The sequence below is a fragment of the Amphibalanus amphitrite genome, unplaced genomic scaffold (genome assembly GCF_019059575.1).
Source record: "Amphibalanus amphitrite isolate SeventyFive unplaced genomic scaffold, NRLGWU_Aamphi_draft 001586F_arrow, whole genome shotgun sequence".
NCBI lineage: Eukaryota > Metazoa > Arthropoda > Thecostraca > Balanomorpha > Balanidae > Amphibalanus > Amphibalanus amphitrite.
Window position 1 is genome coordinate 19707 of NW_024883079.1, and position 21446 is coordinate 41152.

The 21446-nt window shown below is 51.0% G+C and overlaps 1 protein-coding gene across 4 annotated transcripts in view; it reads right to left on the bottom strand.

Annotated features, from left to right (window-relative positions):
• LOC122374006 (protein numb-like) overlaps window positions 1–21446 on the bottom strand; it is a 70578-nt gene that overhangs the window by 18825 nt on the left and 30307 nt on the right. Inside the window, exon 1 of one of the 4 annotated variants that reach the window (XM_043352502.1) lies at window positions 15711–15929. The exons of the other annotated variants lie outside the window; for them this stretch is intronic. Within the exon in view, the coding sequence (XP_043208437.1) occupies window positions 15711–15743 (33 nt within the window). The 5' untranslated portion in view covers window positions 15744–15929. Of the gene's footprint in view, window positions 1–15710; window positions 15930–21446 lie in introns of those variants that run through there. 4 annotated transcript variants of the gene reach the window in all.

The window sequence follows — 21446 nt, forward strand, 5'->3', positions numbered from 1 at the left end:
GTCACAGCCCAAAATTACCTCCTTCCCCAGGCCACATTACTGCCATAAAGCTGATTCTTTTTACTCTGTAGGCACCACAACAAAGTTCAGACCAAGTTTTAAGCGATTTTTCAACGAACAAACCCATTTAAATCAGAATGACTAAACGAGGTGACGTCACACTAACGGTCGCTCCATGTTGAAGATAGGGCCTTGCACAAGGCCCATTTTCAAATGAAGGGAACGAATTTCTTCAACACCAAGAGGCCGCGGGGGTTGCAACCTGGATAGATAGTGGTTTCTGAACCTCGCCGCAAACTTGGCTATCTCAACTCAAACCCCATGTTAAAGGTGGGATAGTCCCTTTAACATCAAAACGCATGACTGTATTGTCCCAAGTTTCAGGATCTGTTAGACAGCGCAGCATCCTATAAAGTCCTAACGCAATATCCTAAGCCTGAACAATAAGAAAACGTACAAAGCGTACCGTTCCATCTCTAACGGTCTGAGAAGGTACAGACTACAGTCCCAGCCTCAAGGTCCCTCCTGCACCCGCAGTCCGCCACGCGTGAAGACCAGTAATGACCATATCAGCAGCTCGGGGCCGTGGTTCGGGCGGCACCGGAGCGTGCTATCCTCACGGACGGGGTGCCGCTCTCCCACGCAGTCTCCATGTTTACCAGCAGCGGCGGAACGGGTTTGTGACGACGGCAGAACGCCTTTGTTCGGCGGAGAGGATCGTAACTGCTGGGAGTGGCCGGAGGATGGGCACAGAGGAACTGAGAGCGTAGGTAGGCGGGAATGGAGGTGGTGGTTTGGTCAGAAAGGACGGTAATTTTCTTCGGTCAGTCAGACACCGCAGTGCCATGTGAGAAACTGAGCAAATGAAAATCCATTCAGCAAAATTAGGTAGATGGGTAAAATAAATATTCGATAATTAATTGAACGCCGCAATCATATCACACGCAACCTAGATGAAATAATTGGCTGAAAAAATAGAACTGACAAATCACCAAAACTAATAACCGGTTTGTTCTCCAAACTAGGTACGCTGTTCACCCGCACGGTTAGCAGTCATGAGCGTGCATGGTCTGATGGCACACAATGACTGTTACACAATTGCTCTCCCTTTCACTATCAACAGACTATTTGGTCATTTAGCAAGGAAAGTGAAATATGCTCTGAGTAGGTAACTTGTCGATGTCAGCGGTGCTTCCACTGTCCAAATGCAATACGCATGGTCAACGCAGGCGACGGCGCACAGTTGATTACATTTTCGCTCACAGATGGCAGCAGTAGTTGGCGCCTGAAGTTATGCTGTACCGCACTACCCACATTAGCAAAGTTCGGCTGGCTGACGTCAGTTCGTTATGTCAGGCTATGGAAAAGATAACTATTTCTTAAATTGAGGGTAGGTTATAGGTATCACAGCATCAATTTAATTTCAGTTGTTATAAGAAAGTTCACTCTCTTGAGCCATGATCAACAAGGCAATAGGCAGTACCTATCAATTCACACAGAATGTGTACATCGGATGCCCGTTCTGGGCATTCACGGAGTTTGTACAGTGGCGTGTTGGTACGTTTTAATCGCCCTTGGCCAATACAACGGTGATTTTCCGTCAGAACTACTGACTACTGTCTGTTCAACTTCAGCCCAGAACCTCAAGGCGCCTGATAGGTCTCAGCAACGCAGCCTGTTATCAACGAGTATGAGGCCTGAAAAGACGCTTAACTGCGAAGTTATAATAGCATGATAGCTTTGCCTTGGGTTGAAGCTCTTCGAATGCAATAAAGCCCCCGTCCGACTGACCTTTGAACCTATCAGACCGGTAGAATGCGGGCACAAATCGCCACTGATCCCGGTAGCCATTTCCCAAGGCGCGATAGACCTCTTGATGCTGCCGTGAACCCGCTGGCCCGGCGGCCGGGGGTCGTCAACGGCTATCAACGGATGCAGTATATACCGCACCGTATCAATGCTCACAGCAGTGGTCCTGCACTGCTACTGTTATACCTATAGAGGCCGATGTGAAGGTTAGACTCCTAGAGCCCTTAGTCTGCCTCTATTCGGTAGTGATCTAATGCGGTTTCTTGAGAATACAGCGACTCTGAATCTTCTACCGAATTTACTGGCTGAATTTCAGCTCGGGACATATGCAATATGCATTCCTAAGAATGACGATTAACACACGACTTTCAGAGCCAATCCCAGCACAATCTAATAATGCCAGTCTGCTCCCGTAGGTGGCCAGCCTCGTCTCCCCGTTGCCCGTTCCGCCCCTGATCTCGTCCCATCCGCCACCGTTGCCTGGCTGCGCCCCTGCTCAGGTGCTCAGTATATCGGGTTATCTGTGCACCGAAGCGGCGGCCGACAGCCTTCGTCGGGCGCGCTCCAGGGTGACCAAATTCAGATCAGTCCGCCGAGGTCACATCAGCGCCACCTGGTGACCGGCGTTCACCGTCAGGTGACGACTGGTGACTGACAATTGGTGACTGTCACGGTCGCCGCCGCCGCCTGAGCCGTTCTGGTTGACGGCTAACCGGGCCACTCACTGCACACGGTGGATATGAAATACGGCGGAGTGACGGGCGACGTCGTACTGCCTCAGGAATGCTCTGTGCAGGCATTCATAACTGATTCGTTCACGAGAACAGATCAATGCACAAACCAGCACTTCGGGCTTTTATTTTTCTTGGGCATTTCTTATCTTACCCATCAGAAAACAATGTCAGTGGCTGCTATTTCTAGCTGGGTTTCATTTGGTCATGGCTCATGCACCCAGCGCATGCGGCACAGGAAAGTGCCAAGCATGTGTGCAGGTGGTGAGCAAGCGTTGAAGGTGTACAGCCAGGTCGGTTCAAGCGGGAAAGTGGAAACACGGCACCTCACCACATTGACTGAACCTTCACACAAACATGTCGTTACCAACAACACTGTCATGTCGTAAGAAAAGACAGTGAAGCCACACACAGCTTTCAGAAAGCGATACCAGCAGTGGAAATGGCAGTCAGTGGACTCTCCACCCCTTCGGTACCCTCTGACAAATTCCTACCTGTCTGTTTTTCCTTGCAGTGGTCCTCAATCCGTCACCGACCGTCACGTCACAGTCGTCACACACTCTCCCCACGACCGGCGGCACCGTTCCCGACCACGCGGCGGCCGTCACAGCACTGCTGCGGCACCGCGGCCGCCGCTGGCCGTCCCCCTCCCCTCCCCTCACCTCCCCTCCCCTGCCCTCCCCTCCCCCACTCGGCGACCGTTCCCCACGCAGCGAGGAACCACACCTGGCTACACCGACCGGGGGTTCTCAAACCTATAGTGGAGAATGAGGGTCAGCAGTGTGGTGCTTGGAGATAAGGAAGGAAACTGGAAGAAGCAACACAAATCATCAACGTAAAGCAGTGTAGTTTACTTGTGAGAAAACTTACATTTCCACCAGATGCAGCGTGCAAGAAACCAAGTTCCGTCATCCAATTAAGTTGAGAGCTACTGGAAACTCTACCCGTGAAGTACTCCAACGGACCCGATCGTAATTTGACACGCCGCCATTTAAATGCCCTGGAGCGAAGACAGCGACAGACAGGGACGACAGACCTTCACGCCATCCCGAGAGGGGAGACGGACAGGTCACGTGACTGATTGTCGACGGGGGATGGGTCGGCGACGCTGAAGATTCGCCGCGGGCGGTCGGTCACGTGGTGAATCGATCGATTTGTGGGGGACGCAAGGGGGCGAGGTGGGGACCGGCGAATGGCGGTCCACCGAAGAATGCAGCTGGATTTTGTATAGAATCAGGAGATACACATTAACTGTGGATAAAAGACTGTAACTCACATTCAGCTCTCATTTGCTTCCTTTCAGTTGGCCCTGCACCTACGTTCACGCACACTTATGATTAGTGACGGGCAGAAGGGACACTTTTTCCCAGCCACTTCCCAGACAAGGAACAGCTCTCTGTGCGGGGCGTTCGCACCGACGTTCCCTTGTCACCATCTCATCACCACCGTCTGACCCCAGGGGCACCACTGATCAGCGACTCGCACGGGCTGACCCCAGGGGCACCACTGATGAACCGACGCTCACCATCCGCCGCCCGCACAAAGGACCCTAGTTAGACGCTCGCCCAGTCTATCCAACAAAGAGGACAATCGCTGGCGACGAGTCATACCACCAGGTTATTCACGGCGTAGCGCAGGTTATTCGCACCGTGCACCGCCAGTGCAGGTCCCTCCCCCAGATAATTAGTCCTGCCCGGGGGCGGGCGGACCGTTGGTCGTTCCCGGCGGCCGTCACGGAGTCTCGTCACGGCACCCAGAGCAGGCGGCGTGAGTCACGACACGGCCGTGAGTCACACGGGACCGATGATTGCCGCCCTCTCTCTCTCTCTCCCCTCTCTGCTGCGCACAATCGCACAGCTGTGACTCACCACCCATCTTACACCCTCGTCCCTCGCAAAGCCCACAATCCCCATCTGTCCTCCTGAGCTATAGCGCTATCCCGGCAGAACCGAGGAACACCCTCACAAACACACCCACGTCTGCGAACCACCTGTGGCAGTCAGCTGGCCGCAGACCGGTGACGTCATAATAGCGTCATCAGCGAGTGTCTGATGTCGGCACAAGGCCAGCCACCCCTGCACGCCTCACGTGCAGCGCAGATGTGGAGACAGCGCCCCCACATAGGCCGGCTCGCCAATGGGCGTCGTTAGGGTCCAGCGACGCTTACGTAGCAACGAACAAGGTATGGTAACAAAGCAGAGAACATGGTAAGGAAGGTAAGAAACTACAGGATCTACCTACAGCGTGAACACATGCAGAAGCAGCGGGAGTGGCCGTACGGACATTCCAATTCACAACCTCTTTCGTTTTCCTTTGCCGTTTGTCCGCATTTATCGCTCATAACCGGCATGGTTATAGAGCAGAGTGTAGCACAGCTGTAGCGGCTACAGCGTTGGACCCTGTTTTGGCTTCTGAAAGGGCATCAGCCACTTCATGAAATTATAACAGTCGCAGACGGGGAAAGAGGCAGAATACGAGCGAAATCGTGAGAGGGAGCTGGAGACGAGAGTCATGAAACGTGATACCCAGTCGAAGCCATGAGCATGAGCTGGAGACCAAAGTTGTGAATCGCGCCGGATGGTCGGTGGCTGTTGGGCCCTGTCACCTTCTTCCCATCCGTGCGGCATCGGTCACTGCCCCCACTGCCCACTGGAGTTACTGTCCGACTGCCTGGAGACTTTTCCCGTGCGGACTGTCCCAGACTCTCCCAGATTGTCCACGGGTCGTGACAAGCCTGGGATCGTCGTGTGAAATCGGCCCCGACCAGTTGTCACCGACCGATAAGAGTTCGGTAACGGCGATCGGCCAAAATGACCAGCCGATGACCGGTGAGCAGATAGTGGTCTTCCGGTGACCGTCCAGTGACCGTCCAGTGACCGTCCGGGGAGCATCTACATGATCTATTATAACGTCCACGGAATTAGGGGGGGGGGAGAGCTACCGACAAAAGAAACGCAGAGTGAAGTCACTTCCAGTTCAGTATGGAACCAATTCTTGGTCATAATGAGATGCAATGCCTCCGATCTCATTATTAACCATGTTGGGTACGACAGCCGCTTTCACGAGTGTGGCTCGTTCTGAAGTTTCGTACTGTGACTCACTTCGCCACAGATATGCCGGCGTGCATCACAAGTAATGACGTCATCGACAGCACTCGGCAAGAAGCTAACATGCATGGCGACAATCGCTGGATATTTCGTCATTCGCTGTCCGCAAAGTTAGCACATTGGCTTCTGGAACACCCAGCTTATTCCCAGCATGCATCTCCAGTAACGACAAACCTACGTCACTTCGTGCACACTGGTTGCAACAGCTTCAAAGCAGAACATGACATGGTGTGCAGCACAGCTGCTTTTGATGATTAGGGTACAAATTCCACTCATCAAAAACGCCTCATTCCGGGCTCCGGCCGAGTTAGAGGGGCCGGCCGTGCCCCTCTTATACCACCCACAGCGCAATGGCAGCCGTCTGACACTTCCAAACAGCAGCTGGGAGAGCAGCTGTTGAATTTCACAGAGCCTCAGCCGACCGACCCAATGCAGCCACTCAACAGTTACGCATAACACACCGCGGTTGGTGGGGTGAGGAGGAAGGAGGGGTGACTCACACAAACACACGTCGACACTGCTGACATGGGCCGCACGTGCCCCTGTCACCGGCAGCAGCACGTGCGAGAGGAACGACACAGCACGTACGCAAACATACGTGTTATGCCGTGTTATGCCGACAGGACGAGGGGCTCGGAAAACGGAGGCAACAAGTAAATACACAGCTCATGACAATCATCATGCCATGCAGAGTGTGTGGCTGCATGCCGCATGGTCGGTTGACTCTTCCCCTACCTTTTCAGGATTAGGTAGTCAGCAGCGCCTTTGTTCACATTTGTGCTTCAAGAAGAAGCAACTTCGTTCACTGTGTGCTAACATTGAAATGAATCATTAACCCGCAGTTGGTTAAGTGAGCCATGGTCAGGTAAATGCTCCCAACTATGAAGGCAAGCGAAAATGAATCAAGAGCCTCGCTATTACAAAGCCGGCAAAATTAAACCATTCGTAGTTTCTCAGGGTAGTAATATCAAGCCTAGCGTGGCTGGAAGCCTGGAAATGATTTATGAGCCGTGTTACGACGTGCAACTCGTCCGCACCAGCGCAGCCGAGGAAGTGAGAGCTACGAGGTCATTTCAGGTCCGGACGGCCGTCCAGCGCCTGAGTTACTGGGCCTGGAGGTCGCGGTCATAGCGCCATGGTCACCGACATGTAGAACACATGGATCACGCGCTGCACCGTGTCAGCAGTATGACACAAGGCCCGAAATGGGAGGCTAAATGGGTCCCCAATGCACCGTTCGAGAAGTATTGAAATTCACCGGTCGTTTATGCAATGCACGATACCGGCCAGCCCCCGGTTTACATTTGCATAACTTTTGCAAGCTTGCGTAACGTGTTGCTGGCAGGTTGCACAACAACTCCGAAGGAAAATAAACTTGTGGATGTTCTACAACGCTCCAATGCGCCGGTACAAATTAGAATGAAGTTATTGAAATGCCGTGCACTGATGTACGACATAGAACTTACACAAAACACGCAACTTCTAATTCTATCACGCAGCACAATGTTCCGCGCAAAATAACTCCCACACAACATCGATTTGTCATTTCCGCTAACCATTCCTGCAGTGTCATCCAACGAATAATACGACCACCGTCCACATTTCAAACCGTTCTACTTTACCACCCTCCTGGCATGTCCCGGCCCCGCTAACCCCCCCCCCCCCCCCCGTGCCATCCTGCCCTGTCACCCAGCGTCTGCCACCATGGCCCTTCGGTCCGGTGAGTGACCTTCGTTCGCACGGACGCGCTCCCACGCTCCCGACTGTAATAGCAGGTGCCCGGTGGCCCCAAATTACGCCAACAGTGGCCCGGCCGACCCGGGGGCGCCGGAGCACACGGGAGCACACGGGAGCCGGAGCCGAGCACACGGGAGCTACCGCGGAGCGCGAGGACGGAGCGGTGGCCGCAGTGGGCGGAGGTGAGGTCAGGTGGGCTTGGGAACCGTCCAGCCGACGGTCCGTACCCGCATTCCATTGACCACTGTACCAGACAACGGACAGAAGACAGACAGCAATGGGAGGCCGCCAGACAGCAGACAGCAGACAGTGGAAATTGGACAATAGTCAGCACCACAGCGCGCACAAGCCCGGCGCTCCCCGCGACCCTCACGATGAGACGATAGGTGTCGCTGCCGTCAGCCGGCTAGCCCTCAGCTGAGCAGAGCCGCGACTCACCGGACGGCAGAGACGCTCTCGGAAGGCCAATGACCTCATTGAGCGCTCTCGCTGACCCCAGCGAACCAGCGGCATCTCGCAGGCAGAGACTGGGGTCACGAACAAGGGTCGTGCCGACCTGGAGATAGGTTCAACAAGCGACAGAGCGGGAGCAATTTGTCGCTAATGCTCGGTTACGACCAGCCATGCCCGTGTGAATGCTCGCGGAGGTTTCACACAAACGCCAGCTGGTAGCTGAATCACCGCGAGTGTCGCCGGGCACGTAGCAAACGGAACCGCAGTGGTATTTACGAGACCGCCGCGCCGGTCCGAGTTTGGGATGAAGGACCTCGCCGGGGAGTTCCGAGTTTTTCTTTTATGGCAGCCGTTTCTCAAGTTTCCTTTTTTGTCCGCCACGAGGCTACGAAGAGCATCTCACCAGTGAATGGAGGCGGCTGACGGGTGGTGCTGCCTCAAAGGCCGAGTGCGCGCTCCACTCACGGCCCGGCAGGCTCAGCCGTCGTGCAAGAAAGGAGCTTTCACAGCCACCCGAGGAGTGATGGAGATTGGAACGGCGTGTTTGTTGAGGAAGCTCGTAAAAACGGCAGTTGTCCCAGAGGCGGAGCGTTCGCATACGACGAGCGATGAGGGTTCTCCGTGAGTCATCAGCGTCATTAACGCAACCGTATTCTCATTAGTGTGCAGAGAAGCAAGACCTGTATACAAAAGACAAGGCAAGAGTTGTGTGAGAGACACCAAGATGCCTTGCGCCGGACAACAGCGAGGAGTGTCGCTCTCTCAGGGTTCCGCAGACGAGGATTTATAGCTTTTTGCCGCCGGTTATACCGGGCTGGATTTCACAAGAGCCGCCACCATCGCTCCATAGCAGACTGCCAATCGGCCTCGGTGAAAGGAGCCCTGCCGCGATTGCAAAGAAATCACGTCATCGCCGGAAACGATCTGCCAGCGCCGCCTTGCAGCTGCATTGTGGATGTATGCGATAGCTGTATCGTATTCGTGGCCCGTGGGACAACCGTTATCTTCCCAATCAACTATCCTCACACCGCAAAAATACATAATCTCAGTGATGGATGAGGCAATATAAAAGTAACCGACGAGCGGAAGCCTCGGATGCAATGCGATCTAGATCTTTCATTTCTCAATGTATAAGAGTAATCTCTTTTTCTGTCTCCTTGAGACCACATTAGCTGCAACTCCATCAAGTCCGTAGAACCTGGACACCTCAACACCTACAGCAATCGAGTAAGATCCACAATGCCTACATCGAACGTGTCCGGCATAGTTGCAGCGCGGTCGGGCACGTGGCGAAAGGAATGTTTGTCCCCAGCGAGGCCAGTGCTGTGTTCGCGGGCTGTTGTGTACTCGTCGAGCCTCGTTGCTAGGTAACGACTAACGGACGCCAGTCGTCGATGGAATAGCGACCGGCGTCGTCCGACCAGCCTGAAATTGGCTCTGACAGGATCTGTAGCCGCAGACTATGGGATCAACGGACTCGACTCTAATGTGATCGAGGATAGATGCAAGGGAATCTGGCGCGTTAGTGTACCAAAAAATAACCCATTTTCTATCAGAATCACCTTGGAGGGAGCGTATGAATGAGTGATTCTATTACAAAATAATGCTCACAGGTAATGATCCATAAAATGCGTTGAGTTACAAATGGGCTGTCAGCCTTCGAGGAGCTCATTTCTCCTCTTCTCATGTTGTCAGGTTTCCGCATTCCAGTCATTCGGCGATCTCGAACGTCTACCGGCATCGAATCCTATCATATTCGATGCGTCACATAACACAAAAACAAATACAAATAATACCTAAAAAAGTGGACCGCAGTGCCATTCGAAACTACATAGCTAATAAAGGATTCGAAAGAGCAGCAAAAAAAAAAAAAACGCAAACCGATCATGTTAGCGACTCTCCGGCCGTGGTTGGGCAGACCCCAGAACGGCCAGACTCGTCACAACTGACATGTCGGGACGGGGCGGGCGGCATTGACAGGTCGGTAGTTGGCGGCGTACGGAATTGGCAGCTGAGTGACAGGCCGAACTGCTCCACTGGCAGAGAAGATCTGATGACGCTAAATGTGCTCAACTAGATGATACTTAATGGAGTACTGACGTTCGCCAGTTGATTTTTTTTTTACCCACCACACGACTCGAGAAAGAGAACAGAAAAGAAGCTAAAAAAGTCGGGGCAGTTTTTTTTATTCAGGCCTCCCTCCAACGGGCTCTAATGTTGTGCCAATTATAGGAGGGCTCCACCTCCTCCCGGCCACCATACCCCACCCCCCAGGCTACGGCTGAAGTGGGAGCCTACCCCACACCTGGTGACACAGCCGGGGACGACGCCCGCGGAACGGGCGGAACCGGGAATCGAACCCGAATCCGGCACCGCCCGCACCGCGGGTCGACGCCTTAACCGACTGCGCCACCAGGGCCGCAGTCGGTTAACTGAAACCAGTTGACTGACCAGTTGACTGAAACTATACCAAAAAGTATAAAACATAAATGCATAAAACCTGACAAATGTTGGCGTTAGTAACATGCGAAATAAATATCTACAAACTGATGGATGCTGGACGGTGACAGACAGATACGCATATAAGGAAAAGACTTGTAGAATAACCAACTTCTGAGTAATCGGTAGGAACTGCTGTGAAAAGTGTCAACACCTGTCTCGAGAACTAACTGTAACATGTGCCGTGTTCCACACAGCTGTGATCGCAGCCGTCTCCAAGGTCTCCCCACCTACAAATGTTACCGTCGCCACATCCACACTTATACCCGACAATAACAGAGTTTCGATACGTTTGCCAGCCCAGCAGGTCATTATGTCAGGCGTGAATGACGTCGGCTGACGGCACTAATCCCATGCATTGCGCTGTGACGGCAGCCTATCCCAATCACCAGCAATAGCATTTCATAGAAAGGTTGGCACAACTTCCCCGAGCGAAAACACTTAACGTCCAACGCACCTCGTAAAATTGCAATATCCAGCAGTTCCAATGCGCGTCGATGGACTGTATGCCTACGGTTTTGGTCCTTCTTCAACACAGCACATTCTACCGACCCACGCCCCACACACGCACACCCTCACCGCCAGCCGGTCTCGCTCCGACTGGTCCAACACCGCCTCACGTCGACGGCCGACGCGACCGACGCGCGTCGCCGCCGACGAACTGGGCGGGTTTGCGCTCAAGGTCGCCGCGTCGACGCCGACAGCCGACGAAGGCAGTGCGGCGTCGACCAGGTGTTGTCTGGAGGTGATGGCAGGGGAGGCGATGGAGGGATAGATTGGGAGAGGACAGACATGAAACAGACATCGCTGCTGACAGGCTGGATGGAGCGGGGAGAGGAGGAAAAGAAGACCCGGAGGATATTTGTTCGCAGGACTCTAATGGATACCACTGCGCCAGACCAAACAGTTTATACACAAACGAGTATGATCCATGAGTCATGAGTCAGAATTGGTTCACATACGTGTATATGACATTGAACGTGAAGCATGGGTAACCGTTAGGAGCAGCTGCTCTGCTGGGAATGTAGGCCGAGACGACCGCCGCATTCTGATTCCTAAACTCAGCTGCCCGAAGGTTACACCACTGCAAAACTACGATCTGCATCGTATGCATCATGCCCACATGCTCACTCGTAACCGTGCAATACCACACCATGCACCCTACATCATACACCGTGCACTATGCTCACTGTGCAATGTGCATGCTGTTCACCAAGCGACACGCGAGTGGTGCATTAACAGGGCTGACGCTGATACCCATATCTCCACCAACGGCACTTCCTCTGACAACACCAGCTACTTACAACGCAGCACCTGGGGAGTCGCGGAGGGTTCATCGCTCTTCCTAATTAACAACGTGGCCCATACCCCACTCTAAGCGCGTCTCTCCTCTTCCCTGTCCGTCGCCGCCTCCTTCCTCCCCCAGCGGCGGAACAGGCTGGGGAGTGACAGTGGCGCCTGTTGCTGCTGTTCCGCCCTCCTCTTCCCCCTCCCTCCTCCGTCGTCCGTCTCAATCCTCCGTCGTCGCCGTCGGCAGCGGTGTTTACCTTCTCTACCCCCCAGTGATTGACGAGGGAGGGGTCGGGGAGGCAGTGGCGGCGGCAGACGGACCATAGTGGCCGAGATGGCACTGCTGCCTGCCACCAACAGTCTGCGGTCAGGCACAGATAGCGAACACAAGGTCACAGACTGAGTCCGACGTCCAGTGAACGTGGTGGCATAGGTACACATTTTTGCACTCTATCGAACTCCTTCAATCATTCCATTGAAGTGTTGTCCACTTCCGCAGAGAAATTGGTCGTCCAACGACGACGAAGCTGCTCGAACCACCGTCAAATAAACCCCGAGAGTCTGAAGTGCCTGGTCTGATGCCTTCATTTGTCAGTGACATACTGCCGACGAGTTGCCGACCTCTGACGTAAGACAAACTTATCAGTGTGGGTCGCATATGACGCATAGCGCCGATGTTGTGTTGGCAACATAGCGGAAACCGAATCGTTCCACTAAACCACAGCCGGCGTTGATGATTGAAAGTCCAGCTCTCGATAAAACCACATTCTGAGGTCGGGACGTGCGTGGTGCTGGTTTTCCCACCAGCATTTATAATAATTGACTCATGGAAATTTATCGTCCAGTATTTATCGTCCACAGACCATTCAGTAAGCTGAATACATTCACAACTGTCCACGAAGTTCTCGAGGATGTTGAATGTCTTCACAAGTACACTTCCAATAACGAGCATCATCTTGTTTGTCTTGCAATCACATCGAAGGCTTTTCGTGTTCCCGACGATCTGTCTTCACCAGTTCCAGTCGCGACCACCAGGCTATGAGTCCTAGGAGTCCGGCTACGGCCACCGTTTCACCAGCCAAGGTCACCGGTCCTTGTCTCCGTTTTTTGAACTGCCGTCCAGCCGGCCACCGGCTCGGCGTGTAGCTACAGCGGCGACAGTGACCTTGTGGCGCCGTAGACACCGCCGACTTCGCGGCTGGACGCCGAGGTCTTCGCTGCCATGCCCAGACGCCGTCGACTGATCTCCAACACATGGTGTTGCTGCTGTCTTTTCGCCTTAATCGCTGTTGCGATTGCTGTCATCTCTATGCCATCGCTGTCATCTGCTCTTTCGGCACTTAAGTCTTCAGCGGCTTCCGGTTGAAATTGATATCCGGTAAAAACGCCCCCCCCCCCCCCCCATGTAAAACGTCGACCCAGATGTGCCACAAGCTGAGTACGTTTACGGGTACTACCAGTCACTACAAGCGTATGAGACATACACTGGTCCCATGGCAAGCACCCAGCTTGTCCATCAGTTCAGAATCACTTCAGTTTTCCGCCGGAAGCAGGTGTGAGCTCCTCTGAAGTGTAGCGAGCCGACAAACGCTGGCCATCGAACGTCCCCGGTTACAGAGAGTGACTGCGACTCCAAGGTCGACGGACGGACACGTCGTACAGCATGACGACTGACTCCGGAGAGCTGTTTTCTAGTGGTCTGAGTGAGAAGAAACTGGAGAGGTAGAGGAGGGTAAAAGGAAGACAGTAATCGAAATCCTTGCTGTGCAAAAAGTATACACTAGAAGCGCGTAAATGGACAGAGCAGAGATCCATAAGAAGGATAAAACCTGAAGGCTTAGTAGCGAAACAAAAGACTGAGAACAACAATAGGCGACTCGTAGGTAATTGGGTCTGTTGCCTAGCAGGATTAATCAACTAAGAATGCAAGGACACCGTGCAATACATTACAGGACGGGCGATGAGTCATCAAGCGTGCCACTCCTGGTGTCCTTCTGTTCGGTCTGCAGCGCGATAAATATCACATGGACAGCCAGCAAACATGCACCCAGCGCGGCACTTTGGCAGTCAGTCTACACCGACAGACACACGCCACCCCGGAACGGAACGGGCCCAGACAACAAACAACAGGGCAAACAGACAAGCAAACAAGGCGCAGCGTGCCAGTTGTCACACTCACAGGAGATCCGAACTCCGAGGTCTGCTCTCTGGAACTGTGTTGGTGTTCTTTGTGCATACGCAATCATGCGTTCATGCAGGTACCCGTTTTGTGTGCGTGTAATAAATCCATCCAAGTGATGCCTTTATAGCATGGCAGGTAAGGGACAAACCTTAAGCTTAGCAGATATCAACGACGACCGTAATGAACAGCCACCAAGTGACATTAGATTATTCTGCTCACACAATCACACATATCTAGCTGTTCCGAGGCTTTCACACTAGCCTAAATCAAGTTCAAAATAACGCAGAGCTAGCGAGAACAGAATTCGCCGACGCTCAGAACTCCCGGCCATCAGAATTGTATACAAATTATGAGCGAAGCGCCTGGTTCCACAGAAAATGTCCGCTGGTTTGATTTATCTGTTCCTCCGTGGCTGACGTGACAATGGGTTACGGACGTAGCCCGACGGCCGAACAGAACGTGACTCATCACATCATCACGACAGACAGCGATGTCACCGCCCGCGACCTTCATGACCCGCCATGACCTCATGCGACCTCTCGTGGCCTCGTGACAACCTCAGCGAACCATGGCTCGCGCAGTGATCACACGTGATTTGAAGTCACGGCTGACCCTCGGACCGTCTGCAAATCTTCCAAGGTCGTCATGCCAGGACGGAGTAGGGCCAGGGTGGCGTCTCTTCGCTCGTGAGCACGGAACAATGGCGGCGGCGGGGTCGGCAGTGATGGCGATGACAGCACCATCTAGCGAGAGCTACTATAAACTATGTCCGGTGCTGGACTGGTAGGATACCTAGAGGCCAGGCCGACTATCGCTTTAGCCTGACTGGCAACGCCAAGAAGCAGGCAGGAAACATGAAAAAACTGCAGCCACTGGAAGCTTTAAAATTAAAGATATCTTAGGCATAACTGACGTTAACCTTTCAGTAGATTCTACCTAACCACTTGAATTTTGGCACGAAATATTTTATATAAGCCTTCCCTCTTTGAGCTCCCCAGTTCCGCCCATGTCATCGTTTGACTCACAAAGAGGACACCTACCAATTTTCAGAAGGATCCACTGCCCAGGCTCGTCTCGGCACAGCGTCGTCCAGTACGGTGCAGCAATAGCGGCCTCACACCGCGAGCCTGGCATTCGGGATCCGGTTTTACAGCAAACCCAGCTTAGCCGAGCCTTCATCCGTGAACGATCAGCGAGCATGCAAGGAATTCAAATGCGCCGCAGCTCAGCGCCTCAATCCGCCAGGAAATCCTTCAGCGTCGCGTCTCTAAGCTCTCGCCAGCCTGCCTAGACTGTGTGTGCCACCCTGAGGTTACCATGGGTCACCACAGGTCAAGTCATGGTGGTCCTCTCCAAATGGCTGTTCATGACATCGTGATGCGATCGGAGGGCGCTCAATGAAACACCACGAGGTCTTCGACAACCCGTAAGATGACCGCAAAAACAGGTCACCAGAGTTGATTAAATCAATGAACGGACCAGACCAAACCGGACAGCACCGGACCAGCCGGACGACGTGCGAACTGACCAGACCACCTCACACCAGTGCGTGGCGACTGGCGAGCCAGCCTCGGCAGCCCACCCCCGACACTCTCCTCGCTTCCCCGACCCTCCTAGGCCGGTGACCGGCCAAGTTTCCACCGTTAGCGGTCACTGAACGGCGGATCCCGGCGGACCGGCCGCCGGCAGGGCAGGGAAAGTTCAGCTGGCCACCCGGGTGTGTACAGAAGGTGAAAGTTCACACGAGAGGAGAACCGGCGGCGAGGTGGAGTAGTTAGTCTAACGTTGGCCGCGTGCCAATATCAGTAGTGAAATGTGCAGCGGTGAAAATCCACCGGATATGACACTGGATGTGCCGGTTGGTCAGTTCATCAGGTAGAGAGGTAAACTTTGAGTCCTCACCTTCTTACGGAACGAGGACCACATTCTCTTCATAGCTGCAGGCGTTGATCTTCCACGCTCTCGTAGTGTTAGAAGCTCAGCTTTTCCCAACGTTGTGCCTCAGTTCCGTATATCCACGTTGCTCCTGCACACGCACGGTTTCGATGTACACGCGATATTTTACACTCTAGCGCTTCACAGAGGCACGGTCTGCGGTCAGCACTGCCACGCGCTACGGGCGACGTGTCAGGAATGAGGAATGTGCGCTATCAACGCCCGCAGAGGCGGCGATACCTGTCGAGGTCGACCACCGGCGCGATAGAGGCGCCTCTCAACGCACCGGCCCCGATGAGAGGCCGGTCAAAGGTGAACAGCCCAATGGCCCTCCAGGGACGGACGCGAGTGCAAAGATAAATGGAACAGCCGACGAGATATGTCGATTGAGAATACCAGTAGTCGACGAGAAATGGTGCGCGTTAAGTGCCGCCCCACACTGGAACTCGCATGCGGGTTGCGAGTTTGCGGGTTTTGAGTTTACGGGCATAATACTCATTCATAGAGTGATTAGACCGTTCCCTTATGGCGACTTCATGAATGCAGTGAAGCCGGTACACCTTCAGAAAATTACATATAGTCGCAATACCAGAGCAACGAACCAAAATTCGACTCCAAGGAAAAACCCGCAAACCTCGCAGAACTCGCAGACCTCGCAGCGAGAAAAATCGAAAGTTGACTCAAAATCAACTTTTGGAATGCTATGCAAGGCGGCTCGCAAGCTAAACACATGCAGACTCGCTTGTTAGATGGTAGTGTCGGTCACTCAGCTTAGATTGTTTTATTTAATTTTGAAGAAACCCGAAAACCCAAAAACTCGCAACTCGCATGCGAGGTCCAGTGTGGGGCGGCCTTAAATCTATCCCACGGGTAATGGTTTTATCTGACGCCTGCAGAAAGGAAACTGGCACTTACTGGGGAAGCTGAGCTGGCACTTACCCAAGGGAAATCGACTCCACGGCTACCAGGGCTACGGCCTGACACCGGTTCCAGCTGAAGCAACGAGCTCACTGCACTGCACCACAACCCACAACCGTATAGCGCACAGCACAGCACACATAGCACATAGCACAGCCCGACAGAAAACTGCCGACCACGCTCAGAGAACTGGAGCGTGGGCGAGAGAGACGGAAAATCGGAAAATCAGCCGACGTCTTATCCCAGATCGTGGAACATTTCCCAATACACCGCCGGTTGAACGGAAAACCTGCGGTGAACAATGGTCGAATCTCGGGAGGTTTCCGGCCTTCGCCCCCGTGTAACCAATTAATACACAAAGTTAGCGAGCAGCTACCATTGGTTTACGGATGACTGTTAGCAACTGCATTGATCAAATGTCACCAAACCTCTGATATTTTCAATGCGCATGTTATGTTATAACATAAAATTCACGTTCTGGGAACAAATCGCACTCCTCTGCATTAGAGTTGCAAAGTTTCCCTACCGCACTACTGGCATGCCGGTAAATTTTCACTACCGCAGGTTTTTTCGTGGTATCTGGCATGTCTTGCCGGTAGCATGCCAGTATTTTTGATTTTGCACAAAAATAGAAAATATCAGCATATGGTTTAAACTTTGGGCACTAAGAGGCTATCAAATTATAATAACAGCAATATTAGCCACTGCAAAATACATTTTGTGGTAGAAGTTACATTGCTAAGGGTAGGGATAACACATGGAGCTCAGCGATTCACAGGTTTCGTTATAATTAGGATTGTCAAGAATGGGTTCCGGACAAAAAGTCAAATGATAAAAGGTAAAAGGATGATTAGTCAACAGACATTACGTCAAAAGCACGAAGTCAAAAATCTTTAAAGTCAACAGGTAAAAGGTCAACAAAGAGGAAAGTCAAAAGGCAAAAAGTCAAAAAGGATAAAACGTCAAAAGATAAAAAGTGAAATTGCCAAAAAGTCAATGAACAAAAAGTCAACTAGCATAGAAGTCAAAAGACAAAAAGTCAAATGGACATAAGGTCAAAAGACCAAAAGTAAAAACGGCAAAAAGTCAAATTACCAAAAAGTAAAAAGGACAAAAGTCGAAAGACAAAAAGTGAACAGGACATAAAGTCAAAATCCAAAAAACCCAAAAGGACAGAAAGTCAAAAGGACAAAAAGTAAAAAAACAACAAGTCAACCGGGCATGAAGTCAAAATAAAAAGTCAAAAGTTCAAAAAGTCAAAAAGACATATAATCAAAGTCCAAAAAGTCAAAATGACAAAAAATCAAAGGGACAAAAAGTCAAAAGGACAAAGGTCAAAAGACGAAAAGTCAACAGGACATAGTCAAATTACGAAAAATCCAAAGGAAAAAAGGCCAAAATCCAAAAACTCAAAAGGACAAGTCAAAGAGACAAAGTCAATGACACCTGGATCATCAGTCATTACATACATGAGATAACATTTACAAACAGCTGTACACAATTAAAGGGACCCTCCCACCTTAACATTAGTTTTGAGTTGAGATAGCCAAGTTTGCGGCCAGGTTCAGAAACCACCATTTATCCTGGTCGCAACCCCCGCAGCTTTATGGTGTTCAAGAAATTTCTTCCCTTTACTTGCAGGGTGGGACCAGCGTGGTCCCTATCTCTTAACCATTACGAGAATCTGATGACGTCATCAGGCTTCCGAACGTCCGTTAAATGTTTGACTAAAACGTTTTGTAGCACGCGGTGGTATATGCTGCTTTGCGCGCAACAAATGCCGCACTTTCAAATAAAGTCGCTAGGAACACCGGAGATCCCAAAAAGTAAACAAAAGTAAAAGTCTAATATCTTGAAAACCGGTGAATATTTTTCGATGAAATTTGGTAGATATTCGTTTTTGCTCTTTCTGAACCGAGCGACATCACTTTCATGCCAATTCATTAACTTTTTTGAAGGTGGGAGGGTCCCTTTAAGCAGGATGCTGCACAATATAACCTGCATCATTGAACATTGAAGCGAGACTGTCTCCATTGCGCGACTGATGGGGATTCCCATGGCCCGCAACCGCGACTCAGCTGGTCACACGGGCATGCTTGGCTGAAATCTGACACACATCCGTTGACACGTGCTAGGTGGGAGCTCGCTCGCATCGTAAGGTTGTCATGAGGCAGCGTTACATGATCCTTCGAGACAACTGGCTGTCCCAGGCGCAGTTTACTGGAATTATTTCAACAAATATAGTAGCCCGGAATGTTATCGATACGAAAGGTTCGCTTGTTCAAATTTCCTATATTGTGTAGGGAGACGTTTTTCATCAATTGATTCCGTCACGGGTTCTATTAGCGATTCCACACTTTTATTATAGTTCAAGCGTATTGTATGGTACAATTGGTACAATAGTAAAGCGCGTCGTTTCTTTTAGATAGGTGGAAGTTGGAACGAGAGGTAATTGTGTGATTGTCGGCCATTGTCCTGCCTTGAAAGGAACGCTCATATCAGCATCAACAGACAACAACCTGTTAATATTCACGGACTGCATACAATTAAAGGTAGTGTGCCACCTTTGAAAGATTTCCAATTTTATTTTTCCTAGGATAAGAAGCTTCTGTTTTTACCTAATATCGCAAAAAAAAATCAAAAATGGGCCTGGAATAGTGCCTTTTTCGCCTAAAAGTTTTTCGGTTTTTAGATATGTATAACAACTGTAGTGGGCTCACCTGCAAACAGGCGTCGGGCAACAATCGCGAATGCGGCGCACTTGTGACAATAAGCAGAGGTCATTATAGTGTTACGACCATACGACGTACGGGAATGAGTTATCAGCTGTCTAATCGTAGACAACACAATGTCGAGCCTTAAACTGTAAGCCCGTATTGGTATTGTTTCTTTTATTTGGCTGTCGAACATTATTTATGGTTTGAAATATGATTTTATGTAAAGTAATTGATATGAAAAAGCCGTCTTATAAGTTATGACCCCATTTCACCACACGCAAGTGGCAGAAATGACAATGATCAGCTGACGCATTTTTCTTGGCCGAAGTCAGAGCGCGCGGCCCGACGCATCACGCGTATTTGGAAATTCCGACCTCGACGAGCATCAGAAGCCACCTAACAGGCGTGTTCGAAACCGCAGGAGATGATGATGAACGGGTTTATCGAAACTTGATTGGATGAGCATATCGGTAATAGCGATTTCAGTGTGTGCATTTATTGTTCATAGTGGTGTGAAATGTGGTTGGGGTACGACCGACAACCCGTCGGGGCGAATTTCGCACTGGGGTACTCAAAATCTGAAGAATTTAAGACGTTTCCATGAGTTTTGAAGGTATGGATAAGTTCTAAAAATCCGGTTCTCCTTATCTGGGCCATTAACTCCATACGGTCCAGGAAAGCTGGCACACTACCTTTAAGGTGACCAATTTTCATCGAAATGTATAGGTCAATTAAGTTATCGAGATGCGATTGCTAAAAACACAATTTTTTAGGACCTCGGAGCTGTGACGTCCAAAGAGAGGTGACAAGTATAGCGCATTGTGGCCACCAGTTACTGTCCCTCTCCTTCATCTTCGCCTCCGCCCTACGTCTCCTTATCGGAACTGCCCCCCCCCCCCCGCCACCAGCAGGCACAGTACGCCAACTTTATATAGATAAGTTCACATTCCCAATATACTTTTTAAAGCAAAGTAAAAATAGGTAGTAGCGTTCTTATCGGTAGTGTCGGGGCACGTACGGGGACGCGCCGAGACGCGCTATGCGGTGCAGCCGAAGCCCAGCGGGCGGCGGCCGGGGATCAGGTGGCCCGGCGCGGGTCAGTCGCCGACCGGAGACGCGGGCTGCGGCGTACTTGTACCGACTTAGTTAACGACTGCTGTTGAATACTACTTTTTGCTGTTGACTACATTTTGCGCATCAACTTTTCGCGCACCTATAAACTATTTGCTTGTTGACTTTTTGTGTGTTGACTTTTAGCGTGTTGACTTTTAAGCATGTTGACTTTTAGCGTGTTGACTTTTAGCATGTTGACCTTTCGCGTGTTGACTTTAAGCGTGTTGACTTTTAGCGTTTTGACTTTTAGGCGTGTTGGCTTTTAGCGTCTTGACTTTTTGCGTGTTGACTTTATGCGTGTTGACTTTTAGCGTGTTGACTTTTAGCGCGTTGACTTTTTGACATGTCGGCTTTTTGTCTCTTTGACATTATGTCTTTTGACTTCTTGCGTGTTGACTTTTAGCTTGTTGACTTCTGGCGTGTTGACTTTTTGGCAGGTTGACTTTTTGTTCATTTGACATTTTGTCCTTTGACTTCTTGCGATGTTGACTTTCTGTCTGTTGACTTAATGTCCTTTGACTTTTTATCCGTTTACTTTTAACGTTTTGACTTTTCATCCGGGAATCGTCAAGAATCTACTGTGGTCAATAAATGGAAGAACACTTATTCATGCTGCAAAAGCTCGATCAATCAGTAAATCTAATGGTATGTAATAGGTAAAATACAACAAAATAAATAAATGTTCATGACAACGTTCCCTAGAGGAAAAGGCAGAATCAAAACACCACAAAACACACTGTTTGGGAACTGGCCTTGAGTGCTGAGATGTGGTCTGAGATACTCTACAAAGAACTTGACACTGAAAATCCAGCTGAAAAGGCAGGTATTAGGTAGCCCTGAGCCTGACTTTAGTCCCAAAAATGAAATGAAAATCAAATAAACTGGCATTTTGTCTCATCTTTACAAGAAAACACAATATGCATACAAAATAAACAAAGTGGCGCAGAATAACAGG